General features: G+C 37.7%; 6 protein-coding genes across 7 annotated transcripts in view; 4 read left to right on the top strand and 2 right to left on the bottom strand.

Moving 5' to 3' along the window:
- Positions 1–3,644, bottom strand: part of LOC105560400 — a 43,481-nt gene extending 39,837 nt beyond the window's left edge. Inside the window, exon 1 of one of the 2 annotated variants that reach the window (XM_012009508.1) lies at positions 3,010–3,644. In XM_012009508.1, coding sequence (XP_011864898.1) covers positions 3,010–3,060 — 51 coding nt within the window. In that variant the 5' untranslated portion in view covers positions 3,061–3,644. The remainder of the gene's footprint in view (positions 1–3,009) is intronic. The other variant, XM_012009510.1, reaches the window with a different exon arrangement.
- Positions 172–2,869, top strand: LOC105560406 (RING-H2 finger protein ATL33-like). Its single transcript, XM_012009517.1, has 4 exons — positions 172–619; positions 778–976; positions 1,064–1,108; positions 1,305–2,869. The coding sequence occupies exons 1-3, from the start codon at positions 429–431 to the stop codon at positions 1,106–1,108; spliced, it is 435 nt and encodes a 144-aa protein (XP_011864907.1). The 5' UTR covers positions 172–428; the 3' UTR covers positions 1,305–2,869.
- Positions 3,428–4,873, top strand: LOC105560431. Its single transcript, XM_012009556.1, has 5 exons — positions 3,428–3,464; positions 3,560–3,694; positions 3,791–4,011; positions 4,074–4,307; positions 4,389–4,873. Exons 1-5 carry the CDS (start codon positions 3,428–3,430, stop codon positions 4,857–4,859), a joined length of 1,098 nt encoding a protein of 365 aa, XP_011864946.1. The 3' UTR covers positions 4,860–4,873.
- Positions 4,874–4,972: 99 nt separating this feature from the next.
- On the bottom strand, positions 4,973–6,659 carry LOC105560407 (UPF0687 protein C20orf27). Its single transcript, XM_012009518.1, has 4 exons — positions 6,209–6,659; positions 5,867–5,984; positions 5,600–5,737; positions 4,973–5,497 (listed from the first exon to the last, which is right to left on the bottom strand). Exons 1-4 carry the CDS (start codon positions 6,219–6,221, stop codon positions 5,299–5,301), a joined length of 468 nt encoding a protein of 155 aa, XP_011864908.1. The 5' UTR covers positions 6,222–6,659; the 3' UTR covers positions 4,973–5,298.
- Positions 6,660–9,100: 2,441 nt separating this feature from the next.
- LOC105560399 (B2 protein-like) lies at positions 9,101–10,407 on the top strand. The gene is made up of 5 exons (XM_012009507.1): positions 9,101–9,231; positions 9,578–9,656; positions 9,740–9,831; positions 9,906–10,011; positions 10,169–10,407. Exons 1-5 carry the CDS (start codon positions 9,184–9,186, stop codon positions 10,243–10,245), a joined length of 402 nt encoding a protein of 133 aa, XP_011864897.1. The 5' UTR covers positions 9,101–9,183; the 3' UTR covers positions 10,246–10,407.
- A 1,144-nt stretch (positions 10,408–11,551) lies between these two features.
- Positions 11,552–14,671, top strand: LOC105560398 (signal recognition particle subunit SRP72). Its single transcript, XM_012009506.1, has 8 exons — positions 11,552–11,701; positions 11,905–12,022; positions 12,093–12,348; positions 12,435–12,914; positions 12,984–13,346; positions 13,415–13,719; positions 13,815–14,027; positions 14,231–14,671. The coding sequence occupies exons 1-8, from the start codon at positions 11,602–11,604 to the stop codon at positions 14,364–14,366; spliced, it is 1,971 nt and encodes a 656-aa protein (XP_011864896.1). The 5' UTR covers positions 11,552–11,601; the 3' UTR covers positions 14,367–14,671.
- The last annotated feature ends 120 nt before the right edge of the window (positions 14,672–14,791 follow it).

The raw sequence follows: 14,791 nt of genomic DNA, 5'->3' as shown, positions 1-14,791 counted from the left end.
CGCGTTCAATGTACCGACGTCTAATATCCAATAGAGAAACGTCTTTCCTAGGAACTTTAGTCGACGATATTTTTGTCCTTAAAGTTAAATGTTATTGGACACGTAATGTCGGACAAGCGCAAGCTCGCCACTATACTTATTGCCCGTACTATAGAGAAGATTCAATTCGTTTAGTTAGCAAGCCTGTTGACATTACCCGTGTGGTTAGGTTAGGATTAGTGTATATGTGATGCTTCGTTTCCGTTATTATTACACAAGAATCTGATAGAAAGTGATTGAGATTGATGAAAAACGCGGGATTCTCTAGCTAATTAGACACACTTGATCGAATGTATATGAGATGTAGATATAGCACAAGCGTCACAAAAATCACAAAACATGAAGATGAGCGATAGATACGTCGATCATACGCGTGTCGCTTAAATGTTATGAAAATGACGTACCCGGGATTAGTATTACTTGTCGGAGTTGGAGTTGGGATAGCGACTTTTCTCTATTATGTGTTCACCGAAAACAACCGCTCGGATGGACAGTATTCGGGGTATTCGAGAAACGGAAGATCGTCCGAAGACCACTACGAAGACCGCTCTTGGTCGACGTCGTCACACTCTACTGAAAAGTATATATATATATACACCTGCATAAGTATCAATCTCTGCGCACGTTAATCGTCTCCTTTTCTCTCTTACAACGTAGTAGAACCATTGCGTTTACTTTTCTCAAGACTGTTACAACACTTTAGGACACTGCGGTATTACAAGAGATCTTTACTTTCAGTGCACTGTTAAATAGAAGAAGTTCAGCGAACTGTTCGAAAAGTAAAGACCGAAGAGACCTCACGACAAGTAAAGATGACACAATCAATTGTTCCATCTGCCAATATGCGTTAGTTGATTCGGATGTGATACAATTGCGTCCTTGTAGACATAATTTTCACAAGGATTGCATTAATGAATTGACAAAATACGATCCTGGGGTAAAATCCAAAATGCACTAATATCAAATAGATATGAGCTTGTGTACGACGCAGAAAAATTCATGCTTCTACTTGTTTATGTTGCAGGCCGTTTGTCCTAATTGCAGAAGAAAATTTAGACCCGCGACATAGGTCCGTACATACACGCAATAGAGTGTTTCCATCATTTTGTACAGTTATCTACAAACGTTGTTATACTTGATGGTTTCATTCAATCATAGCTTAAACGTTTACGATATGTTCAAAGCAATATATAAAATGCACAATCTTTTTACATTAGATATCTCGTTAGATGTGTCGTTAATGAAATTATCGTATACATTTCCAGACTCGGCTTCTGATCATACGCTTTGTGGAAAGGTAGAAAATTCACTCTTTTTCGTGCTTGTAAAGTCACACGTCGCGTGTAGAGAGAGAGAGAGAGAAATGTATCCTTTAACCGAGTATACAATATCTGTCTGTTTTAAGAGAAAAACTATAATGCAATTTACGATACCAAGTATACCAATTGAGAAGGTATAAAAAAGTATCAAGAGATTTATGATTGCAAAGCCTGAGTACTTTCTATCAAACAAATATCCACGTGTAACTTTCTCTCCTTTTATTATCGATCGAATCAAATAATCTCGCTTGGTTACGCTAGAATCACGATTTATATCAAAGAAATTACATATATATATATATATATATATATCCTCATCTCTGACGAAATTGGTGAAATAGAAACTTGAGTTACATGTATCAAGAGTAGCAGCTACCGAGTGATATTAAAGTAGTGCTGTATGTAAGAAATTAGTCCATTTATATAATAAGGTAATTAGCAAGAGAGATTACAGTCTATACAGATACACACATACACACAATTGTTGTACGAATATATCCGACGATTGTATGGATAATTAATATAGTAATGCGCTACTATCGACCCGCTTTCCCTTTCGTTGGTCGTAAATCGATTTGAATAGCCGTGTCGTAACGCGACTAAGGCCTGGTCTACAATGAGTTGTCAAATGGTCAGTCAGAAGTATGAAAATATAGTGACTAACGACTAATAATTCGCCTAAAGCCCGTATCGGGCTACGATTGAGATTGAGCTTAGATTGAAATTTGACCAGTTAGAGTCAAAGTTACTAAAGTTGAGATTAATAAACGTTACTGCGTTTGGTGAAATTTCAATCTGATCCCAGTGGCAATTCCGTAGTCTGATAGGGGCTTAGCGCGAGGCGGTAATGCGGCGTACGTGTGACGGTGACAGCAACGGCGACGCGCGTATTCTGTAACATTTTGTCTAGTGAGCGGCGTGGAAAGCCACGCGCGAGGTAGTCGCGCTTTGCTCGGTAATCCGGGAAGCGTTTTCGTTGGATCGGAGCCGAGAAGCTCTCGTCTCGTCACTGCTATCTTCTACGCACAGTCGGTGATACAAGAATGCAGAAATTTGTGAGACAAGAGAGCGCGGATCGGTGATTATCGATCGCGTTCCTCGTGTGTCAAAATGTATCGATGGAACGAACATGACAGGATTATTGTTTCTTGTACTTGTTGTAACACGCGCGGTCGCTGGGTCGCGGCTCTTCGCGGCCAATGAGAAGCAAGGTACGTATCTCGTTATACATCGATATAAACTGCGAGTGTAGCTAAACGAACATTTACTCCGTCCTCTTTTTTTTTCTCTCTCTCTTTTTACGTACGGAAATTCCGCGTCTTCTCTGCGCCATTTGCTTCGAATTCCGCGCGAGCGTGTACGAAACGAATGTCGTCGAGTGATTTGATCGAGAATAATCCAACGTTTTGTTATGTAAACCTGCGCTTGTAATTGTAAGAGGAATTGTGCTCCCTATCGAATTTATACGAGCGGCGGATTGTAAGAAAAATAAAATTGATGTTTATTCACGTTTCCTCGATATATCGTTTCCCCTGCTATCCTGCTGTTCTTTTAGACAGCCTGAAAGGGATTTATCAGCATTGAGCAGTGGGGGCGCTTGGGAAACTTTGACGCATCTTCGCCGCAAAACTCGTACTTATTCCGCAAATACCTGTACGAATACGTGCGCGCAGGCTGCAGGGTTAAATATCGGTTGTCCCATTTCTGGACCGGTTCCACGGACTTGCAGGCGTGCGATCGTCGAAAGAAGCAAAGCGAGTTGAAGCGGGTATCGAAACGAGTTGCGCGCTCCTTCGTTTTCGATTTTGCCAGTGCGTGCCCCTTCGGGTTCCCTCTCAAAGTGCACGAGACGGCGTATCGACTATCGATCCGACGAACCGACGAAAAAATATACCTACCGACAGCAAACTCGCAATTACGAGATCGAAAACTTATCGACGCTGATATCCGCTTGGCGCGCCACATATTTTTCGATTCGAAAGTCGACTTTTAACTTTGCGCGCTGGCGAGAAACGCGACCAAGCACGGAAACACCCGCCGCGTTTGTCTCACCTTGTTAGAGTCGCATAATGGGGTTACGAGAATCTTACGTTGACCTACGTGCCCGTTTCTCGCCAAACAGCGTCAACAGGCATGCACTCCGAGAGAGAGAGAGAGATACATTGTAGGTACGATGCGTCACACATAACTCTTGTCCGTAGTAAGAAGACTCATACGAGATTGGGCACCTTTGGTATGGCTCGCGCCCGGAGAACGATTCTTGCCTCTCGGCGTCACCGAATTCCTCGATAACGTACAATCGGACCAGTATTACCTTCGCACTAGAATAGACGTAGGTAAATATGTCAATATAATATGTAACGAGAGAGAGAGAGAGCTTTTCAAGTTGAATCTCATTTCGCAACTATCGTTTCACCTTTCAAATCATTCAGAGTCCCTATTGAAGAATCGATCCTCCTTCCTGTATGGCCGAAAGCCCGCTGGAACCGTGCCCGTCTACGCCCTCGTGAAAAATTGCCTCTCCAGAGACGCGCGGCTACGCGCAGCTCGGAATACGCCAAAGGAGGTACGCAACACTTTGACGCTGCCGCAGGAGCCAGGACTCTCCAATCGTTTCAGAGCGCAAATTATATCGCGGCAACAAGTGCGCCAGGTAAAGTACAATCAACGAAAGAGCGAGTAACGACAATTGGTGATTTTTCCAACTAATTTCAGGCAACGGTACCGCGACTCGGAAAGGTCAAGGCAGCGAGTGCGTGTGAAAAAGTACACTTTCACGTCACCTATTGGATGTTCTATCCGTTTAGCGAGGGAAAAACCATCTGCGTGCTGGACCTTGGATTTCTCGGCAGCTGGCCGATACCCACCATTGGTGGTGCGTGCATAGGTACGCTTAAAGAGTACGGCAGTCACATCGGAGATTGGGAACACATGAGTCTTTATTTCAAGGTAAATTATCTTTAGCCTGACAAAACACCGCTCATGTCGCTACCTAAAGTCTATATCAAAATACCATGTATCGTCATTTAGGATAACCAGTATCCTCTGGCAATGTACGTATCGGCACACGATGCCGGTGCGTTTTATCAATATGATCCGCGAAATGGTACTTTCGTCTACGAGAGTCAAGAAACGAGAAAAGGTCTCCTCCAGAAGCCAACATTTCCTGAAAAGGTTTACACCGCTGGCGATTCGCATCCGATATTATTTAGCGCACGCGGCTCTCACGGCCTCTGGACAGCTCCAGGGAAACATAAATTCGTGCGGGTACCTCGTCTGTACGACGAGAGTGGATTCGGGACCGCTTGGCCGACCTGGAAAAGACTCGAGTTGCTCTTGGAAGAGGACAACGAGCCTTTACCAGGCTGGATGACCTTTAGAGGCAAATGGGGTAATCCCAGCAGCAATTGCCATCCTCTAGCCAAACTAGGCTTTAACATTTGCCAATTTGTAGACGGCCCAACCGGGATTCCTATGAAAAAATTCAATTTTCAATGTTAAAGTCTCGCCAGGTCGGTTAGGTAACAAGACTGATCGCGCATCTATTTCTATTCAAATCTACAGATACGATCTTCATCTTCACCAACGATTGACAAGTAAAATTTAGGGCAACGTCTCTGTAAACATCTTTTTATTTAACGGAAACTTGGTTGAAAATTCACATCGATATCGACCGATATAAAATGATAACAAAATAGGATTTGTTCGATACAACTTACATAATTAGCAGATAATGATTAGGTAGTGTTGCAGCTTTTGCATCTCGCTTTTTCTTTTTTTTAAGGTAGTAGGCAAACTATCTCATTTTGTGCAGCATTGACAATTATTCGCTCTAGTCTCGCGGCTATACCGAACCATTCCAACTCTTACTTGATACTTAGCACTTGAATGCTTATGTATAAACGTTCGTCATTGATATACAGCTCGACAATAAGCAGCATCACTCGGACACCTCATCCTCATCGGTTCCTTCAACGGCAATACTGCGTATGCCATTTCGCAACAATGGGGTACCCTTGTCTTTTGCTAAAACACGTGCGTTCAATACAATTTTCAACGGAGTACCCGATGGACAACACATCACTTCGACATCCTCCTTTAATATCTTCTCTTTGTATGCCAACAGTTCTACTTTTAATCTGAGACAAAAAACGAAATGTTTCAACAGTTGGATAAATTTTTTATATGAAAATGTTATGTATACTCGATTAATTGTGAGAAATATATAACAAATTTTATACCTCAAGCCATCCTTTTCCTGCGCAAAGTCGACAATGTGGCAATTTGCATTGTGATTTCCTGCAATTACCGCCGGAGCCACCGTTTTCTCCTCCAGATGAATACACGTGTTCCACGGCACTGAAAACTCTATGTGATATCTGGAATCAATATACATATTCGTTCCCTCTGTTTTTCTGCATTTCCCCATATATATTTGACAAATTAAAGCGTCTTCCCAGCGAGATAGCAATGACAAGACCGATTAATAAATTGATACGGCAAGTAACCTGTGATACAGTTGCAAGAACCCTAAATGAGCATCTATATGGCCATGTCGCTGTGGCTGTATCATAATATTGTTATCTTTTCCAAGTCCGCTTCCACCGCTAAAGTGAACATGATGCTCTGAAAATACAATTATTTCATGAAACCACACACATTATACATGTTAACCAAGTACTACACGCACAATCTCCTGTCATGTAATTGCATAATTTTTATGTGCACGCGAAGCACCGTTTGTTTTTAAGTAACAAAACGAAACAAATTGTTTCACACTTGGATGCCATCGTATGACTTAACAAACACTTGCTACATCACCGACGAAATACTCGTAATAAACAAAGTACCTTTATCTCCCATGTTCCACAAAATGGTTTGGCAGATGTGACGGTTCTACTTTCATGCTGTTCGCGAACGGAATTGACGAGACCAGTCGCCCCTAACGACTGGCGACCTAGAGTCTAGGTCTAAAATAGAGGTTAAGTTTTAGGGTTTGGGGATTTTATTTAGGGCTGTTAAAAGTTTCGTTTAGGGTTTTAGAGTATCAAAACTGGACACTTTATACTATATATCGAATATGATTGGCTTGAAAACCATGTCGTTACTTATAAATCTACAGACTAAACTCATACTAATTATGTTGTATATACACACTAAATTCAACTAGATTAAAGTAAATGTACACGCTTCGAAATACGTCAGCTTTTGAAATATCGCGGTATTTATCAGATTTCTCGTACTATCCGCAAAGTTACGAGCTAATATATTCGAAATAATACAAGAGAGACAAGCCTCAAGTCTTATAACAAGAATTCCGGGGTGGAATAAATATCAGGCTGTACGTTACCATCGCAAACCTCGCAAGGATCAAAGTGCTATTTCACTTTTTTGCGAATTTGCATAATTTAGAATGACTAAAGTATTACCAAGAAACGTCGGCTAGAGACACACGGCAGCACAGCGGCGTAATGACGCATAAGGAATAAAAAAAACACGCCATTTATTAAAGCTGAATATACGAAAAACATGTTAAACCTCTGATTTTATCTATACTTTAATTATATTGATTGATACGTATTTATCTTGGCGGTTTCTTACACAGCTCGTAAATAATTAAGCAACAACTTTTAAATCGTAGTTTTTTCTTTTTTGCTTGGGTTACATTATTGAATATCATAGCTAAAGGAATATTCCATCGAAAGTTAAGATATACAAACCCAGATAGCACAAGACACTCCTATCAACATTTTAAGAATATTCTTCAAGAATATTTGGAATATTCCATAGGTCATTCTTATATATTTATCTTATGTTCGTGCAACATTCGACTGGCACTACAATAAATAAAATTTTTCGACACAGGTTTCACTGCCTTTTACATAAGATAAGTGTATTACACAATAAACAATGTGCAATACATAAACTCGATAAATATTAAAAAATTATTCTGAACGGACGTTCCTTTGTTATGAATATACGATTTCTAATTGTAATAATCTATATCTATTTATAGAATCTTTGTACTCCAGAAGAATATTCATAGAACTATATAGGTGCTATCTGCTGATCTTATTTAGCTCCGCGGTATTCTGTAAGAAGATTTTTCCAAGTTCTGTAATTCTCTGTAGCTCTTAATTCTTTTCACTCATCGCTCTTTCTTTCTTATATACATATTTTTACACAGACCAGGTAACATAAATATATAGAATTATATAAAAAATATGTCCATATACATATTTTTACATTGTATATTTCTAAAGAATTTTATTCTATAGAATTCTACACAGTTCTGTATACTTTTATATAGATTACTACATGCTTTTATGTGAAAAATTTTCTAATGATGACATTCGATTTTATGGAGCGTCAACATTAACAGACACTTCCCCCTTCCCCTATCAGTCCATTATCGAAAGTTTACTGTGTATTATTAAGTTACGTGATTTCATTTTTATCTCACTCTTTGGTTCAACGATAACCTCTTACTTGGGAAAAATGCGATTACCGAGTATTTAGTCTGTTTCATGCAAAATAGATTTTTATAAACACGCGATAAATAGATGTTAAAACAAAAATATCGTAGTATCAAAGTACACGATAATCAATCTCAGAAAGCCGCAAGTTGTCCTTGCGCGCACCTCCACCTCTTTCGTCCGAATCGTCAGGATTATTCATACGAAATGCATACATATGTAATGTAGTTAAAGTGCTATCGCGCTAAGTGATCTTTTTATATGACGGGGAGGACACCTGTAGTACTTAATTACCGTGACAATATTATATCGTGATGGAAGGAAATTATATAAAATCGGCTGTATAATGATAATGATGTGTGCGTATGGAGTATACCATGAGGTAATTGACGCTCAGAATAGTAAAACTCTAATCGGCAGAACCGCAATAATTCCAAGAAAATTCTGCCGACAGACGATACTCATCTTTAGACGAAGCATTTATTTCAAGCATAATTATACCAGAAACACAGCGAATTTATACTTATTACCAAGAAAAATACCAGCTGCAAAGTTTCCTTCTTAATGCGACAGGAAGTACACTTCTATTTAATAATCTCGGAAAAATTGCACGTTTTGTTTCGTGTCTAAAAAAAGACTTAGTTTTCAACAATGTCGATGCGTTGATCAGATAATAAGATAGAATTAATAATGCACTCGAGCACTAATAATCTCATATGGTATTTTCTCATTAACGATGTCAGACTATGTATTTCTTTCAACTTTTCGTTATCGCAATGTCACGTCGTCATTGCGTAAACTTGTAAACAATCGGCTATCATTACCTTTTGCTTCGTTAACAATTTCTTCTCTAGCTCTTTCTCTCTCCTCCCCTCCCCTTATATATTTCTCGCAAATTTACATAATCTTTCTCTTCTTGCCGCACCTTTTTAGATCAATAAAAGAATTGAATATTCCTTTCTTCTCACATGTGGAAGTTTATTATTAACTATAATTGGAATTAATCAACATGCTGCTCTTTTACCTGATAAATTTTTCAAACATCTAACAATTGTGTTGTGTAAAAATAAACTCTCCTATTTATAATACGCATTGTCAAATATTAATAGCAGAATTTCAAAACTTGAAACGTGTTATTTTCTTGCCATTATTGCCATGATTTATTGCTTCCTCGGAGGAATAACAGACATGATTCGAACATTCCCCCACGCATGGGGCCAGAGATCGTCAAGGAGAACACATGATCGTTATGTCACAAACTATAAAAGCTTAGGACACTAGCTTGTGTTTAGCCAGTAACTCTTTGATCACGGACTTGAACTACATCGTGTCGAAAAGAAAAAGCAAACATGAAAGGCATCGTAATCGTACTTGCAATTTGTCTCGTCGCCGTCTTGGTAAGATTATTGTTTTCGCTAATAGTGTATTTAATCTGCTTTTCTCGAAAATATATGGTAATTTTTTAACTTGCCCTTTATTCATTACATTCACTTCAATTCTATCAGACTTATTGTTCGCATATATCCTTAACACTTTATTTTGTGAAAGCTCCCTAGAATTTCTTTCTAACTTTTCTAATTTTAGACTGCGTACTGTTTCTTCACACAGAATGAAAATTAAATATTAAAACACCTCAAATAGGGGGAGGCATATAAAAAAATGCACTAAAATTACTAACGATAAGCATGACATTTAATTATATCCAAGTATGAATAATAATACCCAAATACCTATTTGATTTAGGGTGAGCTCACAGACGAACAAAAGGTAAAATTGAGAGAGCATAAAGAAGCCTGTATCACTGAATCTGGCGTTGATCCAAGTAAATAAAAAATAAACTATATGCATGATTAATCGAAAATAACACTAAAATGATTTATACATAAATAATAATTTGCGTTTCAGCCGTGGTCGAAAATGCGAAAAAAGGGGAAATACCGGAAAACGATGAAAAGCTTGCCTGCTTCAGTACCTGTTTGTTAAAGAAAGCGGGAATTGTAAGCGAGACTTGTGTTTCATTTTAATTGATGTATTAAGGAAATAAATTAATTTCTCATGTCGCTTGTGCCAGATGAACGATGCCGGAGATATTGACTGGGAGGTAGCTCGTAGTAAATTGCCAGCAGAAGTAACGGAAGAACAAGCTGAGGAAATACATAACGCATGCAAAGACATCAGTGAGTATAATATGAATTTGACAAAAGCCTAGATCGATTTGTATCCGTTTACAGAATTGATATTGTAATCTTACGACTCTCTCTCTCTCTCTCGAGTCTCTGAAATATTTCTCTTAAATGAAAGCGGAATGAAATCAATTGAAATTATTTGTTTCAGCTGGAACTGGTTGCGAAAAGGGACACAATGTGCTTAAATGTTTTATCGAAAAGAAACGATTCTATCTTTTGCATTAGCGAATAAGACCAAACATGACAATAAAACCTAATTGGATCTATTAGTCAGATCTGTCGTCTACGTTTAGATGACATTAAAATATTACCTTGCACATTCATGTAAATGATAATGTAGAGTCGTATTGATGAAAAAATAAATATACGTATCGTTTCAGCATAAAACAAGTCTATCTTTAATTTTCCTAAACTCCCTACAAATATAAGTTTCTATAGAACATACATTATCGCTTATAATTATTCAAACGACAGATATTTTATTCTTTACTTTGATGTCTTTTCTACAGCTTATATGTAAAATACTTTTCATCAATAAATATTACTCCTCCTTCTATATTTTGAACCTTAAGTTATTTTAATTATTAACCGTAGTGTACATATTAAACCGAACAGAGTGATTTAAAGTTATTTACTGATTGACGTAAAATCTAAATTTTGTATTTAGTATCAAAGATAAAAATTTATTGAACTTAAAATAATTAAATTAAACTGATTTGCAATAAGGCACGTAAAAAAGATATTTGTAATAGCAAATTAAATTATCACTGTGTGATATCACCGGTAAAGACAGTCTATCCAATTTTTTAGATTCCACGTGACAATACGCTTGGTTTGCTAAATTATCTTATATATTTATTTAATAATATTCAATAATTTAAACATCTCTCGCCAGTCATTCGGCATAGTCATATCTTGTTTTAAGTGTATCTTAAGACTACGTCGAATACCGGCGAGAGATATTTAAATGTTGTATTAACATTTCATTGGCTACGGAGTGTTTAAAAATGATCTCAAGACAGTCTTAAATATAAAATCTAATTATGACTATGCCTCTGCTTCAGTTTGAAAAACAATTTCTTTTGGAGGAGATGGCAATATGGGAGAGAGTCATAACATTGAAATCATTGTAAAATTTGATACACGAAGGTTATCTGGCGCGATAACTCGGTATTGACATAGTAATAACAGGTCAATAAGACGAGAGATTATGAAAAAATTCCAAGGAATTGTATTTCGTTTATCGCAAATATTTGATTACAAGTTAAAAATCAAACCAGCTTATTTCTCTTCATAACTAAAGTGATTTGAAATAATTTGCACTTAACTATTAAAATACAGCAATTTGTCCGCATAATATTTATATTAAGTTCTACGACATAACGAAAACTCGTGGAATTACTTCATATTTTCTTTATTTTTAATTTACCTGTATCAAATCTCTGCTAAATTGGTTCGAGTCACCGCTAATTGTAAGTAGGTTCGAGTCTCCGCTAAGTGGGTTCGAATCTCGACTACGTGGGTTCGAGTCTTGTGTAGCATGATTCCACGTTGTCACACGTATGTGCTTGACTGAAGAACATGGCTTCGAAAGAAAGTAACCTTTCTGTATTGTATACGGAATTAAATAAATTAGGACAAAATGGGGAATATGAGAGAGCTGTAAAAACTGCAAACAGAAGTAAGCTAAACGTAGTGGAAGTAGAATCGATTATCACGACGAAAGTAATCTCTGCTTGCTGCTGTAACACTTTGATATTTCATACACTTTTTACTTTCGTAAAATTACGCTTATTATATCATTCCTCGAGACAACTTAGATTCTAAAGGCACCGTGAAGCAAAATGTGTTATTTCGAGCACTGTGAGGTAATTCCGTATTTAGTTTTAGGCATCTCCCAAGATGAAGAAGCGGCGTTTCACTGTAAGATCATTTGTTACATCCAGCTGTCCAAGTTCAACGACGCGTTACAACTTATTGTTAAAACCCCGAAATTGGCAACGTATGACAATATTATACAATGGTATTGATATTGTAATACTTGTAATATTGTACAATGTTTTTCTCTCTAGGAATTTGGAGTTTGAAAAGGGATACTGTCTATACCGTTTAAATCAAGTTTCCGAGGCATTGAAAGTGATAGAAAATGTGCAAAATCCTTCTCTCAAGATTAAAGAGCTAAAAGCTCAGATATTGTATCGCCTAGAAAAATATGAAGAATGTTTTGCGGTGTATAGAGACATCATTAAGAATTCAAATGACGAATACGAAGAAGAGAGAGAAACTAACCTTGCCGCTGTTCTTGGAAACTTAGCAATCGAAGGTTCTGTGAGTATCGTGCATTTTGGAAAAACTCACAAACAATTTAATATTAAAATATCAATATTATTTTAACGTACAAAAATCATTCCTAGGATTTAGAAGTTCCTTCCTTACGCGAGCATACTTACGAGTTAACGTACAACGCGGCGTGTCGTTTACTCGCACAAGGAAGCAGAGATGATAAAGCTACTTTAGTAGAAGCAGAAAAGAAATTGCGAACCGCTGAGAAGATGTGCAAGGAGGGATTGGAGGAAGATGGAGCATCCGAGGAGGAGATTGAAAATGAGTTGGGTGTAATTCGAGTACAGCTTGGCTACTGCTTACAATTGCAAGGCCGAGATAAGGAAGCACATGCGTTATATACAGCTGCTCTAAAGGCCAAGCCAGACGATATTGCACTGGTTGCCGTAGCTAGCAACAATTTAGTATGTCTGAATAAAGATCAGAATGTCTTTGACAGTAAAAAGAGGATGAAAAGTGCCACTCACGAGAGTCTAGAGCACAAATTAACTTCTAAGCAAAGAAAATATATCGCATACAATCAGTGTTTACTAGCGTTTTACACCGATCAAGTAAGTCTGTTGTATGACACTACGTATCTTTTTTATTATCGTTAACATTACGCACATATCTTTTTTCAGGGAGAACAGTGTCACCAGCTGTGCAATTATCTTGCGAAAGAGTGCGTAATACTTGCAGCAGATGCAATGTTCATAAAAGCTGTACAACTTGGTAAAGAGGGTAAACCGAAAGAAGCAGTAAAACTATTGATCGAACATGCAGTCGGCGATAAGGAATTGCCTATGAAGTTGGCCAGCGTGCAGGTACTTTTAAGTCACGATGAGAGAAAAGACGCGATCGCTATTCTTGAGAACCTAAACGAAAGGGACAGATCTCTACCTGGAATAGTTAGCGCGCTCGTTATGCTTCATTTGGCTGATAATGACCGGGAAAGAGCGTCGACCGCTCTAAAAAATGCGGTCACTTATTACAAAAAGAACAAGGTATTAAATATTTTGTTATTTTCGACGTGACGTTTTTCTTTACCAAATCGTGGGAAATTTCGTTTCAGGAAACTACTGAAAATTTGGGAGAATTGTGGCGACAAGCTGCTAATTTTTACTTACGCGGTGGAGAGCTCAAGATTGCGGCCGACATTTTGCAAGAATTAGTAGACGCCTCGCCGTCCGACACCAAGACGCTAGCTCAATTAGTAGTAGCTTATGTGCAGTTCTGCCCTACTAAAGCACAGTCACTATCTAAAAGATTACCACCTCTTCATGATCTTGCCGAAACTACCGACGTTGATGCATTAGAGAGCAGCAATTGGGTTATCGGAACGAAAGTAGTAAAGAAAAAGATTGAACCTTCGCCCGGGTAAATATTATATATATATATATATATATTTTTTAGCCAAGATATACTTTTATATAATTCGAATACTTGAAAATCGTGTGCATTTTGATTTCCAGCAAACCAATATCAGATATAATTCAAAAGAAGCACAAGAAACGTAAACGCAGAGGCAAGTTACCAAAACACTATGATCCAAACATTTCGCCAGATCCAGAGAGATGGTTACCCAGACACGAACGTAGTGGATTCCGTAAGAAACGAGACAGAAGGAATAGGGATACCGCTATGAAAGGGACACAGGGAGCCGCTACAGGAGCTAGTGATCTTTAGTACGTACATCCTCTTACATAATATGTATATACTGTATTTCTGTAACAGCAGCGGCAGCATTAGTACTCCAATTTGGAAAACATATTTAACATTTTTCCTTGGTACTACCAGTCGGTTGCTTTCATAATACGTCGACCCTACTATAAATGTACGACGAATTAATCATTAAAGAGATAATAATAATGTGTATTTGACTTTACAGTGACATCACTAAAATGCCTGCTAATGCCAAGCCTTCTCCGAACCCTCGTCATAGTTCCACAGTGGAAACTTCTGGACCACGTCAGCAACAACGCAAAGTTCAACAGAAAAAGAAGAAGAAGGGTAGCAAGTGGTAATGATTCTCATGTTAAGTAAAAACTGACTAAACTCATCATCTTTTGATATTAAACAAAATAAATTGGACCCTTATTGAAAAGAAACAACAATTTGTTACCGAAAGAATAATCAAATGAATTTGCTACTGTGTAGCTGTATTTTGTGAAAAACACAAGGTGCAATACTGCCATTAAAAAATAATATTTACACGCTGTACGTGTGTTAATCAATCACTCGCAGATTTACCAACATACCTTGATGTTTCACGCATTTAATGCATTAAAAAATTTATCAATTAATTTTATATTTACCAATAACACATGTATACTCTATTAAGGACATTTTTCTCTCTCTCTCTCTCTCTCTCTCTCTGTATTTGTAAATCTGATAAGAAAACTCCAAAACGTTTTCATATTGCAAATACCTATAAACATATGTAAATAAA

The sequence above is a fragment of the Vollenhovia emeryi genome, unplaced genomic scaffold (genome assembly GCF_000949405.1).
Source record: "Vollenhovia emeryi isolate VEMERY1.0 unplaced genomic scaffold, V.emery_V1.0 DF939231.1, whole genome shotgun sequence".
In the NCBI taxonomy this organism is placed as follows: domain Eukaryota; kingdom Metazoa; phylum Arthropoda; class Insecta; order Hymenoptera; family Formicidae; genus Vollenhovia; species Vollenhovia emeryi.
This window is presented reverse-complemented; position numbering and strand designations above follow the sequence as displayed.